Consider the following 18,721-nt stretch of genomic DNA (forward strand, 5'->3'; position numbering starts at 1 on the left):
AAACAACAATTTTCTCAATGATATTAAGAGGCTATGGGTCACTGGGAGATATGTACCTTTGTCAGGGACACAGGTTATAGTAACACTAGTGATAAGGTAGAAACAGTTCATCCTTTCCCTGGTAGACAGGCAGTTTGCTACCAATAGTACAACCAGAACCTCTGCCACACCAATACTACCTCAGCTATCACCACAGCCACCTTGAGGTAATTACTACTACAAGTTCATTATCTTTTATTCAAAATAGTGATATCTGGAACCTCTAAAATCCAAAAGGTTTAAAAATGAAAGAAGTACTGCAACTGTAATATTTCTGAAAGAGCTCAGCACATCTTGAAAGGCATGCAGGCAGTTATGAACAAAGGCTTCAGAAAGGAGTTTATACTGAATGATACAATGTATATACAACTGCAAATGCATATGGGATTAAATAACTAAAGACACATTTGTGCATGCCATGTTCAACAGGCTGTTGTCTGCTCTTATGGAATTAACCGAAACAAGTGTAATCAAGAAATCTGAAAAGTGAAAAGGAAACAATAATAATAATGTTTTATAAAAATTGATGTAACTCTTCATGAAGGTAAATATACAATAAGAATAGTGCAATGCGATTTGGAACAGATTGTTTATTTAATGGTTTAAATAATATTTCGACAGATTATCTGTCTTCTTCAGGTTCAAAATGTAAAATAAAAACAACTGCAGAAACTCAGAAATACAAAATATAAATGAGGAAATCCTGCATTCCTATTTTGATAGAAATGACATCATCAGTTTTCAATTTTGTAAATGGTAAAAAAAGAAGGAAAGAAAAAAAAAATTTAGTTGAACAGTTTTGTGTAAATGTGATGAAATTCACCTGGAATTTCACCACATTTTCACAAAACTGTTTGACTAAATATTATTTTTTCTTTTTTCTTTCTTTTCCCTTTTATCAGTCACAAAATTGTAAACTGATGATGTCATTTCTATCAAAGTAGGAATGCAGGATTTCCTTGTTTATATTTTGAATTTCTGTGTTTCTGTAGTTGTTTTCATTTTAATTATAAATAATTTCGATTATAATTATTATTATTTTGGTTTGGCTCAGGTTTGGTGCTATTCCTGGTAGGATTTATGTGGGTAATGGTTTACTACTTGTAACCTTAGGTATCCACAAGTTTTCAGCTGTCTTTCAAGTTCTTAGAACCTTCCTGATAATCCTTGCTGTCCCTAAGAGACAAACTGTCTGTGGAAGCTCTACCAGGTATTCTATTCCAATCTCCTTCAGACATTTGTCTATACCTTTGTTTACTGCCCCCAATGCACCAATAATCATAGGCATGACCTTTACTGTTGGCATGCTCAAATTCTTCCTATTTTAAAAGATTGTATTTGCTTTGCTTTTCGATCCTGGAATCAAACAGGCATGGGGAGGTCATCATTCTTCCTTATCTATTATTATGTCTTATCTATTATTTTCTAACTTCTTGTCCATTTGAATAGGAAAGTCCTACAAAATCTTACAATTCTCTGACTCCAGTACTCTTTCAACTCAGTGATTGTACCATATGTTTCCAGTGTAAAACTTTTACAACCTGTTCATGTTACCATTTCTTGTATTCTTCCTGTGCCAACTTGGGGCATTCTGACACAATGTGTGCCACTGTCTTATTCCAAGTTCCACAGGCTCTACATTTTTCTGACACATTCTCTCCATATATATTTTTTCTCAAGCTGTTTGTTTTTATTGTTTGATCTTAGGCTGCTATAATTAGGCTCTCTGTTTCTTTTTTTAATTGCCCATTTTTTAACCAAGCCCAGGATTTTGTTCCACATATGTCTTCAGTGGCTTTCCATTATTATTATTATTATTATTATTATTATTGTTATTATTATTATTATTATTATTATTATTATTATTATTAATATTATTATATGTTGACTTTCACTTTGTATGTGTACAAGTTGACTCCAAGTCTCACCTCGAGACCTCAAGAAACAACAGGTTAGATAAAGCATATCTCCAAAGTAACATACCCAAGTAGGTGAATAGGAGTGAGCTCTATACATAAAGATATAAATGTTTATATGTGTGCGTGTCTCTTTCCCTCTTTCTGTATGTATACACATACTCATGAATATGCACACACACCTGCCTATTTACGTACTTGCCAAATTACTTACCTACATACCTACCAATGAACCTAACCACCTACCTATCTACCTACCTATCCATCTACTTATCTCTGTCTCTTTCTCTCTCTCTCTCTCTCTCTCTCTCTCTCTCTCTATATATATATATATATATATAAGGGGGTACCCAAAAGTAACCAGAAACATTCTGTGGGACAAGCCCATTGTAGTTCAGGCTTCAACCACTTGATGCAACCCTCAGGCATCAGTCTGATGACCAGTAACATTGAATGATGTTGTACTGTCACATGGTGCACCTTTGTTTTGCAGTGCTTCTCCCCTGTTTGTCGATTTTTGCCATGGCTGAAATGAAGGAACAGCATGCTCCATAAAATTCTGTTTTCTGCTGGGGAAAACAGTGGCTGAAATAGTTGTCATGCTTCAAACAGCTTACAGGGAGATTGCTCTGAACAAAACACAAGTTTACAAGTGTTTTTCATGCTTTAGGAGTGGTCACTTGTCACTTGAAGACCAACCTTGTTGAGAGCCACTGTCCCCAAACAAATGAAAGCATTACGAAAATTCATGAACTGATCTTGGAGGACTGTCGCCAAACAATTGACGAACTTGTTGATATTACTGGTATGTCCTGGAGCTCCTGCCAACGAATTTTGAGCAAGGAATGGCAAATGAAAAGAGTCTCAGCAAAATTTGTGCCTCAGAAGATCAAAAGCAGTTACAACTGAATGCGTGTCATGAACTGAAAGTTGGACGTTGATCCGGACCTTTATTCAAAGGTCATCACTGGTGACGAAAGATGGTGTTATGGCTACAACCTGGAAATGAAACAGCAATCAAGTCAATGGAACCATTCACTGTTACCACACCCCAAAAAAGCACATCAGGTGAAGTCCAATGTTAAGGTCGATACTGATTTGTTTCATCAATGTGAAAGGAATTTTAGCCTTAGCAAACAATAGTAGTTTGTGTTGTTAAGTTGTTGACTCTTGTATATGTTGACTCTTGTATATGTTGACTCTTGTATATGTTGACTCTTGTATATGTTGACTCTTGTATATGTTGACTCTTGTATATGTTGACTCTTTTTTTACAGTGGCTGCTATTTTACTTGATTAAAATTTAAATATTCTGAGTCCTCATTTAGCATTGGACAATTATAAATCACATATTATTAGAATGTTTTCTAAGTAAGGCAATTTTTTGCCAAAACATTAAAATTCATAAATATATTTATTTCAAGGTTAAAACCAAAGGTAAAAAGAAATTTTGTTTCATGATTAATCATTGCAATTAATCACTTTTTAAAGTTAATAAAGTTGAAATCATGCAATAAAGTTAAAATAAGGTTAAAAAATGAAATTTCACTAAAAAGAAAACTTTTTTGATTAGATATTGAAAAAATAATTCTTTAATAAATTTTATATATATATATTTTATATAATAATATAGATAATATATAAATATGTGCATATATCCATACATATATGTACATACCTACATCTATATGTATACATACATGCATATATGGGTACAGGACATCAAAAAAAATGTTAAACACAATGAGAAACGAAAATATAAAAACAAAAACATAGAAAATGAACATTTTTGAACAACGGAAAAACAAACAGAGAAACGCGACATGCAACATAAAGAATATACCCCTTCATCAGTTGTCCTTGTTTCATCTACTCCACGTTAATATATTTCTGCTAGTAGAGTTGTTGCATTTGACTAACACTTTAGAGCTATTTTTAACACTTCCTCTGGCTTGTCCTACTCTTCAACACTGACAATTATTTGAGACCATGTGTGGTGTCCAGTAATTTGAACATAAGCAAAAGTTTACCATGTTTGTAAAGCTTTTCTATAAGGCAAATTTCCAAACTTCAAGGTACTTTTACCAATATTAGTTATTGGTGATTGATACCAACCTTTAATACTGATTATTTGCATCTTCTTTCCAGTTCATGAAACAATCCTCTTTAAGAATAGATTTATCTATCATCCAATTGTAAGTGTATTTACTTATAGCTTTAATTCTTTGCACCTGTCATTTAGGAATTTTAAATTTACCATCAAAAGTAAGTACTTTTCCTGACTATTCTTTTTAACTATACATAAATGTACAGTATGCTAGCTGTTTCTCAATATTCCAATATATATTTTTCATGTATCATTTAAACTTGTTGCTAACTCTTATGTCAATTTTTATCTAAGGTTAATTGAATTGGATCATTTCCTTTCACTGTTGCATTGCTGGATATTTTTAAAGTTGATCTTAGAGTTCTTTTGTTATTGCCTTATTGAACTGTTGTTTTTTTTTTTCTTGTTTCAAGTAATTTTAATTTAGATTATTATGATTTCCTTATTCTTAACTCAGAAGCCAAAGCCAAAAACAAATCAGAAGACAAAAGCCCTTAAATTTACAGAAAAATTCTCAAATGAATTTGTATTAACCCACAAAAAACAGTTGCATTGCAGACTGTGCCTTGTTGATGTCAATTGCAATAAAAAGCATTTTGTTGAATATCAAAACTATCTTAAAAAGACTACTAAAATTGAACAGCTACCTATCAAATCATTTGAATTTACTGAAAATGGTAAATCTTGGGGTGCAATGATGTCCAAAGTGTGAGAAGTCTCTTTGATTCTATCAATAAGCCACTACCATCTCAATCTACATGCTTAAAATATGCTTAGTGCAAATGCAGCTGAAAATTGCAAGGGCAGCTTGGCTGATCAAAATCTTTTTTCTAATTGTTGATGAAAGTGAGATCAAAGACATAAAAATTGTTAGTTTTCAGTTAAAAATCTTCAAAAACGTTCTTAATAAAATGTTTGCCACTCAAACTACCTCTAACTGCTGCAGTAACTGCTCAGATCATCAATGATTCACTAAGAAGTATGGCAATTCCAAAAGAAAATTTACTATTGTCTGATGCTGTTCGGTATATGGTAGCTGCTGGAGAAACATTGCAAGTTATGTACCCTAGGCTCTTCCATGTAACCTGCTTTTTCCACCTACTGCACAACTGTACTCCAAAAATAAAGGCTTTCTATCCTGCACTCAATTGTTTGATTACCACTGTCAAGGCTGCTACTATAAATAAACAAACATCATCAAGAGCAATTAGAAAGAATCAGATATCCCCCCAGCCAATTGTGACCAGGTGGGGTAGCTGGTTGGATGCCTGAAATTACTATGTGAAGAATCTTGCAGAAGTTACAAAAATTGTTGAGAGTTTTGAGGACAAAAGCATTTTGATGCAGAGAGTGAAAGAAGCTGTGTGAAATCCTGAGATCAGGACTAATCTCACCCAAATCTGTTTAAACTATCTTCAGTTGAAAGAGCTGATTTTGAAAACTGAGTCAACAGTCTACACTATCTACGATGCTTATAAAAACCTCAAAGGAGAAATTCAACAAATACCCATGTTGCATCATGAATTACATTGATTTTAGATTCAATAAAAACCAAATCAATTTGATAATTCAACTAATGAACTTTAAATTTTCACTTGCAGATTATGCAGATTTTATACAATGCCAAGTGACACCAGCTGCTGTAGAACATAATTTTTTATACTGTAAAAATTCTTGCAAAAAAACAGGAATTTTTTGTCCACTATATATTTTCTCCCATAAATATATTTATATGCTATACCTTTTTTCTCTTGCACTTTCCAGGTGGACAAGCTATGTAGTCACCTCTTTAGCAAGACATTTGTTCTTCTCCTTCTATTATAGTTTCTTATTCCTCCAGTTAATAGCTTGTTCAGTTGAGGGGGTCTTATCTTGCAGGTGCTGGTGCCATGTAAACAAAAAAAGCACCCAGTATACTCTGTTAAGTGGTTGGTATTAAGAAGAGCACCAAAACAAATATAGAGCTTGGCAAAGCTCTCTGCTTTGTCTATTCTTTTCAAACCATCCAATCCATGCCAGAATAGAAAAAGGGATGTTAAATAATGATGATATACGTATTTAATAATATATATATATAAGCACACACACACACACACACACACACACACACACACACACAGAGGCATATATACATGTACACATTTGTATATTTTTTTGCTGAACTAACAAATAATTATTACTTTATTCATTTTCTGAGTTATCTTTGAGTGCTTTATTCTAAGTGGCTTGACATTTCTTTTTTAATTTGTCACCTCCTGGAAAATTTACAGTGGTCTCTTGAGTCTGAGAAAGATGGTTTTACAATGTTTTGCTAAACAACCAGTACAGATAATTTTGTTTATGAGGGTGGGCTGAGAAGTTCAAAGGCTGACTATGAAGGAGTGATGCTAAAGCTGTGAAATCTTGTATGCATTAATTTCATTTTGTCTTAATAATTGCACTGTTTCTTTGTAGGTAAACTGACATCTGACTGTTCAAAGAATACTTCAAAAGTAACTGCTAGTGACTTCTCTTGAAAATGGACAAAATTTGGCATTGTGGTGTTATCAAGTACCTGCAGAAAATGGGTTTAGCCCCCAACAACATTCATGCTGACAGGATGGCTACATTAGGGGATGATGTTTCCAGCTTTATCAACAGTGTAAAAGTGGGCAGCTGAATTTAGGAGGGGAAGGGAATTCAATGTCTGGACATCCTGCAACTACCACCACTAAGGAAAACACTGATTATGCTTGCCACATGGTGGTGGATGACAGGCAGTTGACTATAAATCAAATAGCCAATGCTATTAGCATATTCTGTGAGAGAGTTGACAATATTCTTTACAATGAACTTGGTAGGATAAAGGATTCTGCTTGGTAGGTACCATGTTTTCTGACACTTGATCAAAAGCACACCAGCCTGATCACATCATGGGATAATCTTACATTGTTTGAGCAGGTCCAGTTGTTTCTGTGAATGTTTTGTAACCTAAGATGGGTGTTGGGTTCATCAATTTGAGTCAGAGACAAAGAGACAATTCATGCAGTGGAAACACCCATGTAACACTTTGGGTAAGTGTCTTCTATTAAAGCCTTGGGCTGACCAAATAAGGCCAAGGCTGTTTCATTTGCATGGAAGGTGATGGTCTCAGGTTTTTGGGAGGCAAAAGGCATTGTGTTTATTGACTATCTTCAAAAGGGCCACATCATCAATTGACAGTATTATGCCAACCTGTTGAAGAAGTTACAAAAGGCTATGAAGACCAAACACCCAGGAAAATCGACGAAAGTGCTCTTGTTTCATCATGACAATGTTCCAGCACACAAGTCCTTGGTTTCAGTGGCTGCTGTGGTTGACAATGGCTCTGAACTGGTTGGTCCCCCACCCTTATTCTCCTGATTTGGCCCCATCTGACTATCATTTGTTCTCCAACATGAAAAAGCACTTAACTGGGAAGCAGTATCACAGTGATGATGATGTCATATCTGTTGTTGATGCTTTTTTTTCTTTGAGCAATAGAATGTAAGCTTCTTTACCAATGGGATCCAAGCACTGCAACACTGATGAAAGAAGTGTGTGGGGGCTGCAAGGGGGACTATGTTGATGAATAAACCTCATTTGGTCACAGTCTATGAGAGTATCTTAATTGGCCTATGAACTTTTCAGCCAACCGTTGTATAGTGAACAAAAGCTTATGCTACACATTAGCTCACTCCTGCTATCAAATTGACATTACCTGCACAGGTGCATGGTGTGCCATACATCAGATGTGGAAGTAATCACACAGCAATGCAAAATGAAATCTTTTGCTGAAGAACACATCATACTGCCTGGTCCAGAAACATATATGTATACATATATGTGTATGTGTATGTCTTTTGGTATGTAAATAGAAATGAGTGGGTATATGTGTACATACATACATACACACATACACACATACATACATACATACACACATACACACATACACACATACACACATACATACATACATAGGTGCTGGCATTGTTGTATGGATAAGAAGGCCAAGTGAATCAGTATCAGGCTTAAAAAGAAAAATACTGGGGTTGAGTTGTTCAATTAGACCCTTCAAAGCAGTGCCTCAGTATGGCTGCATCCAATGACTGAAACAAATAAAAGGTAAAAGAGAAAAAAAATTATATATATTTATATATGTGTGCATGTGCGTGTGTATGTTCATGTCTCCTTATCTTGACACCATGTGACAGTTAAAATGGTTGTCACTGTTACACAAGAAGTGTCATTCATTTTTGCCCCTGAGAAATTATTAACTTGATTGGAAACTGATGGGATTTGGTGACAGAAAGGGCATAACTTTGATTATTATTATTTTTTTTTTTATGTTTATTGAAACGTGGAAAGGAAGGGATAAGGGTGGGATTATGAAGGAGAAGAGAGCATGAATGGATGGAATAGAGAGACTGATAGAAATTCTGCCTCAATAAACTCGTGTAACCCATGCAAGTATGGAAAACCAGATGTTAAAATAACGAAAACACACACACACACACACATATCGTTTATTATGAAAACTTCTATCAAACGAGTAGTAGAGGTGGTGTAAGTGTGTGTGTGGTACAGTAGAGAGCCTAAGTGGAAGTCTCTGTTGAATATAGGGTACCATGATATACCATAGCAACAGCATTAGTCATAGGTGTAGCCAGACACTCTTCTATTCATTAACATAATCACTTCCCAAACACATGCACACACACACAAACACACACACATGTATATGTATGTGTGTGTTTGTATAGAGAGAGAGGTGCAGGCATGGGTGTGTTGTAAGGAGTCTGCTTCCCAACTATATGGTTCTGGGTTCAGTCCCACTGTGTAACACTTTGGGTAAGTGTCTTCTACTAAAGCCTTGGGCTGACCAAATCCTTGTGAGTGTATTTGGTAGACAGAAAGAAGGCGGCGAGGTGGCAGAAACGTTAACACGCAGGGCAAAATACTTAGCGGTATTTCATCTGCCGTTACGTTCTGAGTTCAAATTCCGCCGAGGTCGACTTTGCCTTTCATCCTTTCGAGGTCGATAAATTAAGTACCAGTTACGCACTGGGGTCAATGTGATCGACTTAATCCCTTTGTCTGTCCTTGTTTGTCCCCTCTATGTTTAGCTCCTTGTGGGCAATAAAGAAATAAGAAAGAAGCCCATTGTGTATGTGTGTGTGTGTGTGTGTATATATATATATATGCACACACACACACACACTTATTTATATACACACATACACATATATGTATATATCTTATATATATATATATACACACATACACATATGTATATATCTTATATATATATATATATATGTGTGTGTGTGTGTGTACACACACACACACACACACACATATATATAAAGGGATATGGCTAGATAGATAGATATAGATATACATGTGTATGTAGGTATGAATGTGTGTATTTATATGGGAAGCATGCGTTTTAAGTTATGTAAATGATTATGTTAATGGTTAGAAGAGTGTCTGGCTACACCCATGACTAATGCTGTTGCTATGGTAAATCATGGTACCCTATATTTATCAAAGACTTCCACTTAGGCTCTCCACTCCACCACACACACTTACACCACTGCCACCTCCACCACCACCACCACCACCACCACCACTATGACATGTCTACCAGGCATTCTCAGAATGGTTAATATTTGCAAGTCACACTTAAAATTCACCTGACACTACCCAATATTCCTCACACTCCTTTCACCAGATAGTTTTATTGTTTACTTTTTCATTCTTTTTACTGATTTTTATCATTCTTAAATGAGGCCATGCTGACCGCTGCCTCAAGAGTTTTCAACAAATTATAGAGTATGACAGCTGTTTGTACTTCAATCATATAAGAAACAACAGGTAAGTCATTTTTGGTGTAAAATGAGATAACTCCAACATGCAACTAAATGCAACAACATATTTTCGTTTGTTGCAATGATTTTCTTCTCCATCATGCTTACACACACACACACACACACACACACACACACACACACACACACACACAGAGTTTCTGTCTATCAAATATCAGTGACAAGGTCATTTTAAATTTATGACAGAAAGCACTTATTTAATATGCTGTTCAGTAGAAGTGAAACCAGGCCCACATAATTGCATTGTCTGTGTTTATTTATATATTTTTATCAGTTATTAAACAGAAACCATCCTACCTGTGAACACAAGATCTTTCCAACAGTAGTGCTAGAGACACCTATATAATAATAGCTGTTGTTGCTGTTTAGCTCCCATCCCAAATTAGCATTGATCAAGAGTATTGCATCCATAATGAACCATCTTAAATTCATAGTGTTTCCTTTTTTAAAATAGTAGGATATGATTGCAGACCAGCTGTCCATGGGAACTGCTGCTTGCCAATAATCTAGTTTTCATTGTTAAATCTATAATGGATCACTTCTGTAAATCTATTTAATGTTTTCAGCCCAAAAGACCTGAGGATGGCAAGAGATTACCTTATACACAACTTACACTTATTAATATTAACACCCTTATATAAACTTGTTAATATAAGGAACCCTCGAAATTATAGATCATTCAAGAAACTAATTTTTATTATTCTTTTTACATCATGTACATAAGAGGCAAGTGTAGTGGAGTTACAATATTTTTCGTTCGAAAATGAATTTATTTGGGCCCTGTACCTTGCCTTAAAATTGAGAGTACTGCCTATATAACCCTATACAAATTACCTTCCTCTTTAACTACGCAATATAGGGGAAATGGAGTTGTAATAATTCGAAATATCAAATTGAATAAAGTCTAAATTAGGTCTATCAGTAAGAGAGTCAAACCATAAGATAACATCCCCAGTAGAGTCCCATAGGGGAAGCTGAACCTTATCCCTGATGATGGGAATAATCTGGTCAATAATGTACTTACTCATTCTGCCCAAATTGGACTTGGTTGGGTAGATTAATCTAATCGAAGAATTTGATAGAAACTCAGGCTTATGGTCCTTCAAAAGACAATGAGGAGTTTTGGGAGCATAAGGTTGGGTTCTATCCATCAGGCCCAAACCAGAAATGATATCTAAATGAGTATTATTAATATCTTCCAAAGCATTCTTGTTTGCATGCTTATATTCAGAATTAAGCTCTTTCAAGATTAAGTCATTATAAAGGCTCAGCACTACGGAATACATATTCCCAGTCTTATCAGATAGGATGTGCAAATATGGAGATGATTTCATTAAAGAGATTTTCTCTAACAGGATTTTCTGAAAGGGGTTTGTATATCTGTAAAACTGTAACTGTTTTATCATTTTCATAACATCTTTTTCAAAGTTCATTAGAGTGGGGTTAAACAATGGATTTCTGTATGTTTTAAGGTTATAATTGTCTTTCCCATCTGGAAATTCCATTCCATTCCTATTATTATTGTCCTTTCCCTTATTTTTCAAATCAAAGAAAAAAGCACACCATCTTAGCCTGTAGATAAACTCAGTGGTTTTATGGATAAGTGATTCCATATATGCGTTCCTTGAAGGTGTGGGGATACTTTTAGTTGAAAAACCCTAACAATGCTTATTCATAATGCAGCTTATATGAAGTGCTCAAACAGCAAATGAATATGACAAGAAATAATTTTCGTTTCTTTTTATGGGAACAAAAAATGATATATAGGACTACAAAAAAAAAGTGCTCGAGTGAAATTGAGACAGAGACAAGAAATCACTGATTAGAGAACAAACATCAAATTCGGGCCAACAACTTTATACAACCCTATCCTTCTATACATTTCATCATATACAAATAATACCATGGCCTTCAACATATAAAAGAAATACATATATAAACACCGAAGGTAAAAAATGTATATATGCACATATAAAAAATACAAAATATATAGGTGATAAAATGAATTATCAAAAAATATCAATCGACTAAAAAATTGTTACCCATCAATTATATATATATATATATAGATATCATCATCATTTAACATCCGTATTCTACGCTGGCATGGGTTAGACTGTTTGACTTGAACTGGCAAGACAGAGAGCTGCACTAGGATCCAGTCTGACTTTTGTTTGGCTTCTATAGCTGGATGCCCTGCCTGATGCCAACCACTCAGGGAGTGTAGTGTGTACCTTTTATGTCACCAGCACTGGTGCTTTTACGTATCACTGTCATGGATGCTGTTAAGTGTCACTGGCATTCACTTGGCTTGATGAGTCTTCTCAAGCACAGCAAATTGCTAAAAGTCTTGGTCACGTGTCATCACCTCTGTGAAACCCCACATTTGAAGATCATGTCGCATGTCTTCCTGGGCCTACCTCTTCCTCATTTTCCTTCCACAGTTAGAGATCAACACTTCTTTATGCAGTTGTCCTTAGCTATACACATCACATGACCATACCAGAGCAGTAATCTCTCTTTCACACCACATCTGATGCCTCTTTTGCCCAATTTTTCTCTCAAGATGCTTACACTCTGTTGTACATGCACATCCAGTGGAGCATACTAGATTCATTTCTTTCAAGTTTTATATGTCCACTGCCATGCAGCATGGCTGTTCACAAATAAGCATCATCTGCCCTTCACTCTGAGGGAGAGGTCCTTTGTTGCCAACAAAGATAGAAGTTCTCTGAATTTTGCCCAGCCTATTCTTATTCTAGTAGTCACACTCTCTGAGCATCTACCTCCACTGCTGACTTGGCCACCTAAATAAAGAAAGCTATCAACTACTTCTGGCATTTTCTGTGTATTTCTAGTGTTTATTGTACCTGTGCATCTGTATTTCTAGTGTTTATTGTACCTGTGCATCTGACACACACAAAGATTATCTTCCCTGTTAACATTCTTCTGATATTGCTGAGCCTCTTATGTGTCCATAACTTGCACTGGGTACACCTTTCTACCTATACCTTTTCTACATATCAAGCAGGACCATCTATCTGAAGGAATTTGTGATTTGTCTGCTTTCCTACTAATTAAGACTTTGGTTTTTGCTAAATTAACTCTAAGGCCCTTTGATTTCAGACCTTGCTTCCACACCTGAAATTTTTTCTCCAGTTCTGGTAGTGATTCAGCTATAATAACAAGGTCATCAGCATAGAGGAGCTCCCAGGGGCATCACATCTTGAATTCCTCTGTTATTGCCTGGATGAACAAGAGGGGACTGAGGACTGATCTTTGGAGAATTCCTACTTGTACACTGAATTTATCGCTATACTCATTGCCAACCCTCACCTTACTGACAGTGTCACTGTACATGACTTGTACAGCTCTCACCAGCTACTCCTCTATCCATAGTTTCTGCAATGACTGCTAGATAAGGGAATGGAGTACCAAGTCAAAGGCTTTCTCCATGTCAACAAAAGTCAAGTACAGAGGTTGATTTTTGCTAGGTACTTCTGCAATCGTCTTACAACGAATATAGCATGAGTGATGTTTCTCCCAGGCACAAAACCAAACTGCATCTCATCTAGCTTAACTCTCTTCCTAATTAGTTGGGCTATGACCCTCTTCACAACTTTCATCATTTGATACCTCTGTAATTATTTCTGTCTATGGTGTCATCTTTGCCTTTGTAGCATGTTTTGTGGCATCGTAAAGTTTTAGATATTACATACATGCCAGCAAATATGTTTGTCAATATGATTAATTCATTTGTACATATATAAAATATAACTGTTTGAAATCATTAATACATAGAAATGTTCATTATCTATTGTTGAGTCATTATGCCTCAGAATGCAACCTTTCTACTTCTTACAATCTGTCTAATTACCATGATCAACTCATGCCAGCATGGAACATGGATGTTAAATGATGATGATGAACCCAAAACTACTTTACTCAGATCCTACTGAATTTTTTGTGTATACATCTGCATACGCACACACACACACACACACACACACACACACAATGAACTTAACTACATATAACTTGGTAGAAAACTGAATTCAAGTAGAGTTCATAGAATGATTGTGAAAAAGTACATTAACCTTAAAAATATCATTCACTGTCTGCATGTCTATAAATAGATAGAGAAAGGCATAGCTATAGTTGACCTTCAAGTTTGATCACTTTTTACTTCTTTACTTGTTTTTTTCTGACAGTACCAATTTCGAAATGGTATTCTGTATTAGATTCCTCTTCATTAAAATTAAATTATACTAATTGCTTTTTCTGAAATAAATGAGATATGCTTAAATACGAATTTCACCCTTATTCTCTCTCCAAGTCATCAATATATTTACCTCATAATTTTTTTTTTTTCCATACAAATCTTTAAAGGTTGTTTTGTAGTATTAGACTCCCTTCATTTGGAACTTTTAGGGAAGTTTAATTATACTAAATTGATTTTTAGCCCTTTAACATTCAAATTATTTTATCAAATGTTATGCTTATTTATTAATATTGTTTTGAATTCATCATGCATTATCTTGTGGCTTTGAGATTTTGATGATGCAATTGTATATTTTTAGAGTTACATTGTAGAGCAGGTGTGAGAGGTCACACCTTGCCAGTTTTAACATGAAACAGGTAAGATATTTCAGCCAGATATGGTTAGTTTAAATACTAAAGGGTTAAGAATATCATTCACTCACTGCTATAGGTGAATGGGTGTGTGTGTGTGTGTGTGTGTGTGTGTGTGTGTGTGTGTGTGTGTGTGTTATGTATCACTGCTTGACAATGGGTACTGGATTGTTTTTGTCCCCATGAAATAGCACTTTGGCAAACGATACCAACAGGAAAAGAATCTGACTTTAAAATAATCATTGGAATCAATTTGAATAACTAATCTCTTTGAGGCAGAGAACCCGGCATGATCACAGTTGTATGACTATTCCTATAAAGAATGGACTGGTCATGGCTGAACTGCCTCTGATCTCAGCTCTATTCAAATGGGTTTGATCTCAGCTAACAACAATGGTAACTACAATGACTACTCATGCTAAAAAGAGAGACTCTAGAAATAGCAGCTAAATTTCTTCCAAATCATACCCAATACATATTACAGGTAGATAATATAATGTTAGATATGCCTCTAAAAAGGGGTAAGATGATTATAGTTGGAATGCTTTTGATCATAGATCTACTTGATCTAAGCTAACCTGGGGTTAAACAACTTCAACAAGGTGTATCACCACCACCGCCACTACTGCTATTACTAACACCTCTTATATTACTTCTACCATCACCCCTAACAAACTGTATTATGAATAGCATGAGAATGGGCTTACTGTCACGTCAAGTAAATGCAATAGCAATTGTAACAAAGGAAACATAAAGCAGGATATATCTCAATATGTTACAGTGACACATTAACGCATAGCTTCCTAAAGTGCGCAATTCAACTAACAGGTGGGCGATTTGAGATTTTGGCGGGCGATATGAACATTTTGTAGGTGACAATGAATGTTTAGAAATTAAGTCTGCATTTACTGATATCTAGGCATGCCTAGAATAAGGATGTACTTTTATTGATTTGACTGCTCACATGAGACATCCCTTTGTATTAAAAATATCGATCGATTGTTTATCGATCGAATATTTTTGTCGCAGTCATTGAGACGGTTGTCAAGCATGCTAAAAATAGCAGCCAAATAGGCTGAGGCCTTAAATCACACTCCACTACAAATTTTTTTATGGTGGGGGATGAGGATAATCATATGAAGTCCTGTGTGTAGAATTCAAATTCTCAAAAATTTCCTGAAAACTCTAAAAAACAAAGGTATAAGGGGTTATATGTTGTGCGTAATTCTGTGGTTTTATATCAAAACACAAGTACCATTTTCAGCATGTTGACAAAATATGCAGACACATACAAAATGACAGCTTTGAAATCGTATTTCTTGACTGGGTGAAAATGACCAAACTTTAAACCTCTATAACTTTTTTAAAACATTTTTCTGGAAAAAGTTGAATAACTCCAGCAATTTAGCTTGGAAAGGTACATTAATGTGCCAAATTTTAAAATTTTCGATAAACTTTAATTTTTGAAATGCTGGCAGCCAAATGAACTAGATCCGCATTTGCTCCAGTAAAGACATATCATCTGACTCTGCTCTACTGGGAATACCATACTGCCTTTCTGACACCATCTGTAGAAATTTGTTTTCACATTTTCACTTTACTGATGCCTCCAGTCAAGAAAATTTGTCGACAGTACAGTAGTGATTATTTATCGTTTCGATTTATTTCTTCTCCTCAGAACTGTCAGTTACGAATGTGTCTTCTTTGCATCAAACATTGATGCAAAGTATTCTGACAAGAAGGACAAGCTGTTATCATACTTTTTGCAACTGAGCTCCTCTTTCAAAATGTAAGTACAAAGATTCAACACACTACTCCAGGAAACTAGTAAACATGATGACAGGTTGATTGCATTGCTTATTGCTAAGTCTGGGAAGTTTCACACAAATGGAGAAACATTACTTTGTCCAGTTATCGAAGAGGTTTTTGTCAACCGTTATGCACGAAAAACCCAATAACATTATGAAGAAGATCCCTCTGAGTAATAACACAATTTCTCAAAGCATCAATGAAATGGCCAACAATGTCAAACATCAGCTCATTAATATTCTCCAGCGTTCTGAAATTTCTGTACAAGTGGATGAGTCAACTGTTGTGGACAATCAATGTTTGATGATGGTATATGTTTGCTACTTCAGTGAAGACCTTCAACCTTCTGAGGAAATGCTGTTCACAGAAATTGCCGCTTGGTTCAAGAGGTGCAACTTTTTTGAACATAATATCCCACTCAGTAATATTCTTGCTGGTGTGTCTGATGGAGCCCTTTCGGTGATAGGAAGATACAGAGGTTTTTCATCTCTCCTAAAGCATGAAATTTCCCACCAAATACTAACTGTTCGTTACTTGGCACACTGGCAACATTTAGTGGCAAAAAATATGAACAGTAGGTTGGATGGTGTGCTAGTTAGTTATCAAGACTATGAACAAATTGAAGTCCAGTCCCTTGTCTGATCGAATTTTCCATCAACTCTGAGAAATGATGAGGACCAGTGGCATGTGGTGACTTCTGGGGTTGGGCATGCAATGAATTTCTCCCCCCCCCCCCAGCAATTTTTCGTAAAATAATTTTCATATTCCTACAATTTACATATGGGAGATTCTAAATATGCAATCACCCCCATATGACCTAGAATAAGCAGGGAATAAAAAATAGCTCTGTAGAGATGAGCCTGAAATAAGTGTATTGTTTGTATTTTTCTCTCTCTTCGAAACGTCAGTACTTTCCCATCCTCACTCTCCCTTAAAAAGTCTAAAAATCATAAGTGAAATGTAATGAAGATGAAATTGGATTCTGTTAATATTTTTGCATATTCGGAATCTCTGTTAAAGGTAGGAATCAAAAAAAAATTTTTCACAAAAATTCGTTTTTCAATGGGGTGTGATTCTGCATTAGGCCCTATACTTATTGGTTGAGCCGAATCAATTTGAAATTATCTAAATCATCATAGCCTTTATCATTCCAAACATTCTTTTCTAAGCAAAAAAGTAAACAAGGCCAACAGAATAATTTATTAAGTGAAACACTTCCAGTTAACCATTTTTTTCTTTTCATACAAATTAACCTGAAATTGTCTCATGAATTTCTTATTGTAGCTTCGCAAATTAGGTAAATTCAGTGTTGGTCTCCCACCGTTTATAATTAATTGTTTTCCATCGAAGTCTCTTTTCGAAAAACTATTTCTCAAAATATCGTTTATAACACACATTTCACTCATTTCGAAAAAAAGTAACACACCTGTAAGTGTCTGCGTAAATTGTAAGTGAATTTCAACAAAACGGAAAAATAAAGTTGAATTAATTTAAGATTAATTAGCTACTTCTGAAATAAGAAATATTATATAGATATATATACATACATACATACAATGGGCTTCTTTCAGTTTCCATCCACCAACTACATTCACTAGGCTTAGTATAAGGCTATAGTATAAGGTGCCACACAGTGGGACTGAACCTGGAACCATATTGTGGGGAAGCAAGCTTCTTACCACACAGCCACGTATGTGCATATATATATATATATATATATATATATATATATATATATATATATATATATATATATATATACACACACACACACACACACACACACACACACACACACGTGTGTATATATAAATGGGTGGGCTTTTATAACAGCAGTTAGCAAAAAATATGTGTATGTCTTGTTCCATTATTACTGAATGTAGAGGGAGGGGGAATTGACCAAGTCAGTTGACCAATTGGTGAAGGCTGAGAGCATATAATCTCAAAACACTTTGCTAAATGAGAGTGCCTCTCTCTATGTTATTGTTTGGCCTGCTAAAAATAGCAACTAAATTTGGCCATCAAATTACACTGTGCATGTTGAAAAGAAGAAGACATAGTGGAAAATGTAGTCCTCAATACATGATATTACCCAATGCTTTTTAAGGTAACACCTTTTCACCTATAAACACTATTTGGCAACTGATTCACTCACCTCACTTCTTGCCAGAAAATGACCGCTGACTCTCAAGCAGACAGCTTTGATCTTTTGCACAGATGAAACATTTTTCAGCTATGAAAATTTGGTTTTAACTGCTATTTCTCACAGGCTAAAAATTTAGTGGGTGGAATTAGACACTTGTCGCAGACAATGCTAATGGTATATT

The 18,721-nt window shown here is 35.2% G+C and overlaps 1 protein-coding gene across 1 annotated transcript; it reads left to right on the forward strand.

Annotated features, from left to right (window-relative positions):
- Window positions 1-9,678: 9,678 nt before the first annotated feature.
- Window positions 9,679-17,893, forward strand: LOC149135148 (zinc finger MYM-type protein 6-like). The gene is made up of 2 exons (XM_089353971.1): window positions 9,679-9,939; window positions 16,264-17,893. Exon 2 carries the CDS (start codon window positions 16,473-16,475, stop codon window positions 17,034-17,036), a length of 564 nt encoding a protein of 187 aa, XP_089210097.1. The 5' UTR covers window positions 9,679-9,939; window positions 16,264-16,472; the 3' UTR covers window positions 17,037-17,893.
- The last annotated feature ends 828 nt before the right edge of the window (window positions 17,894-18,721 follow it).

Source organism: Octopus bimaculoides, chromosome 6 (genome assembly GCF_046866305.1).
Source record: "Octopus bimaculoides isolate indiv1 chromosome 6, ASM4686630v1, whole genome shotgun sequence".
Lineage (NCBI taxonomy): Eukaryota > Metazoa > Mollusca > Cephalopoda > Octopoda > Octopodidae > Octopus > Octopus bimaculoides.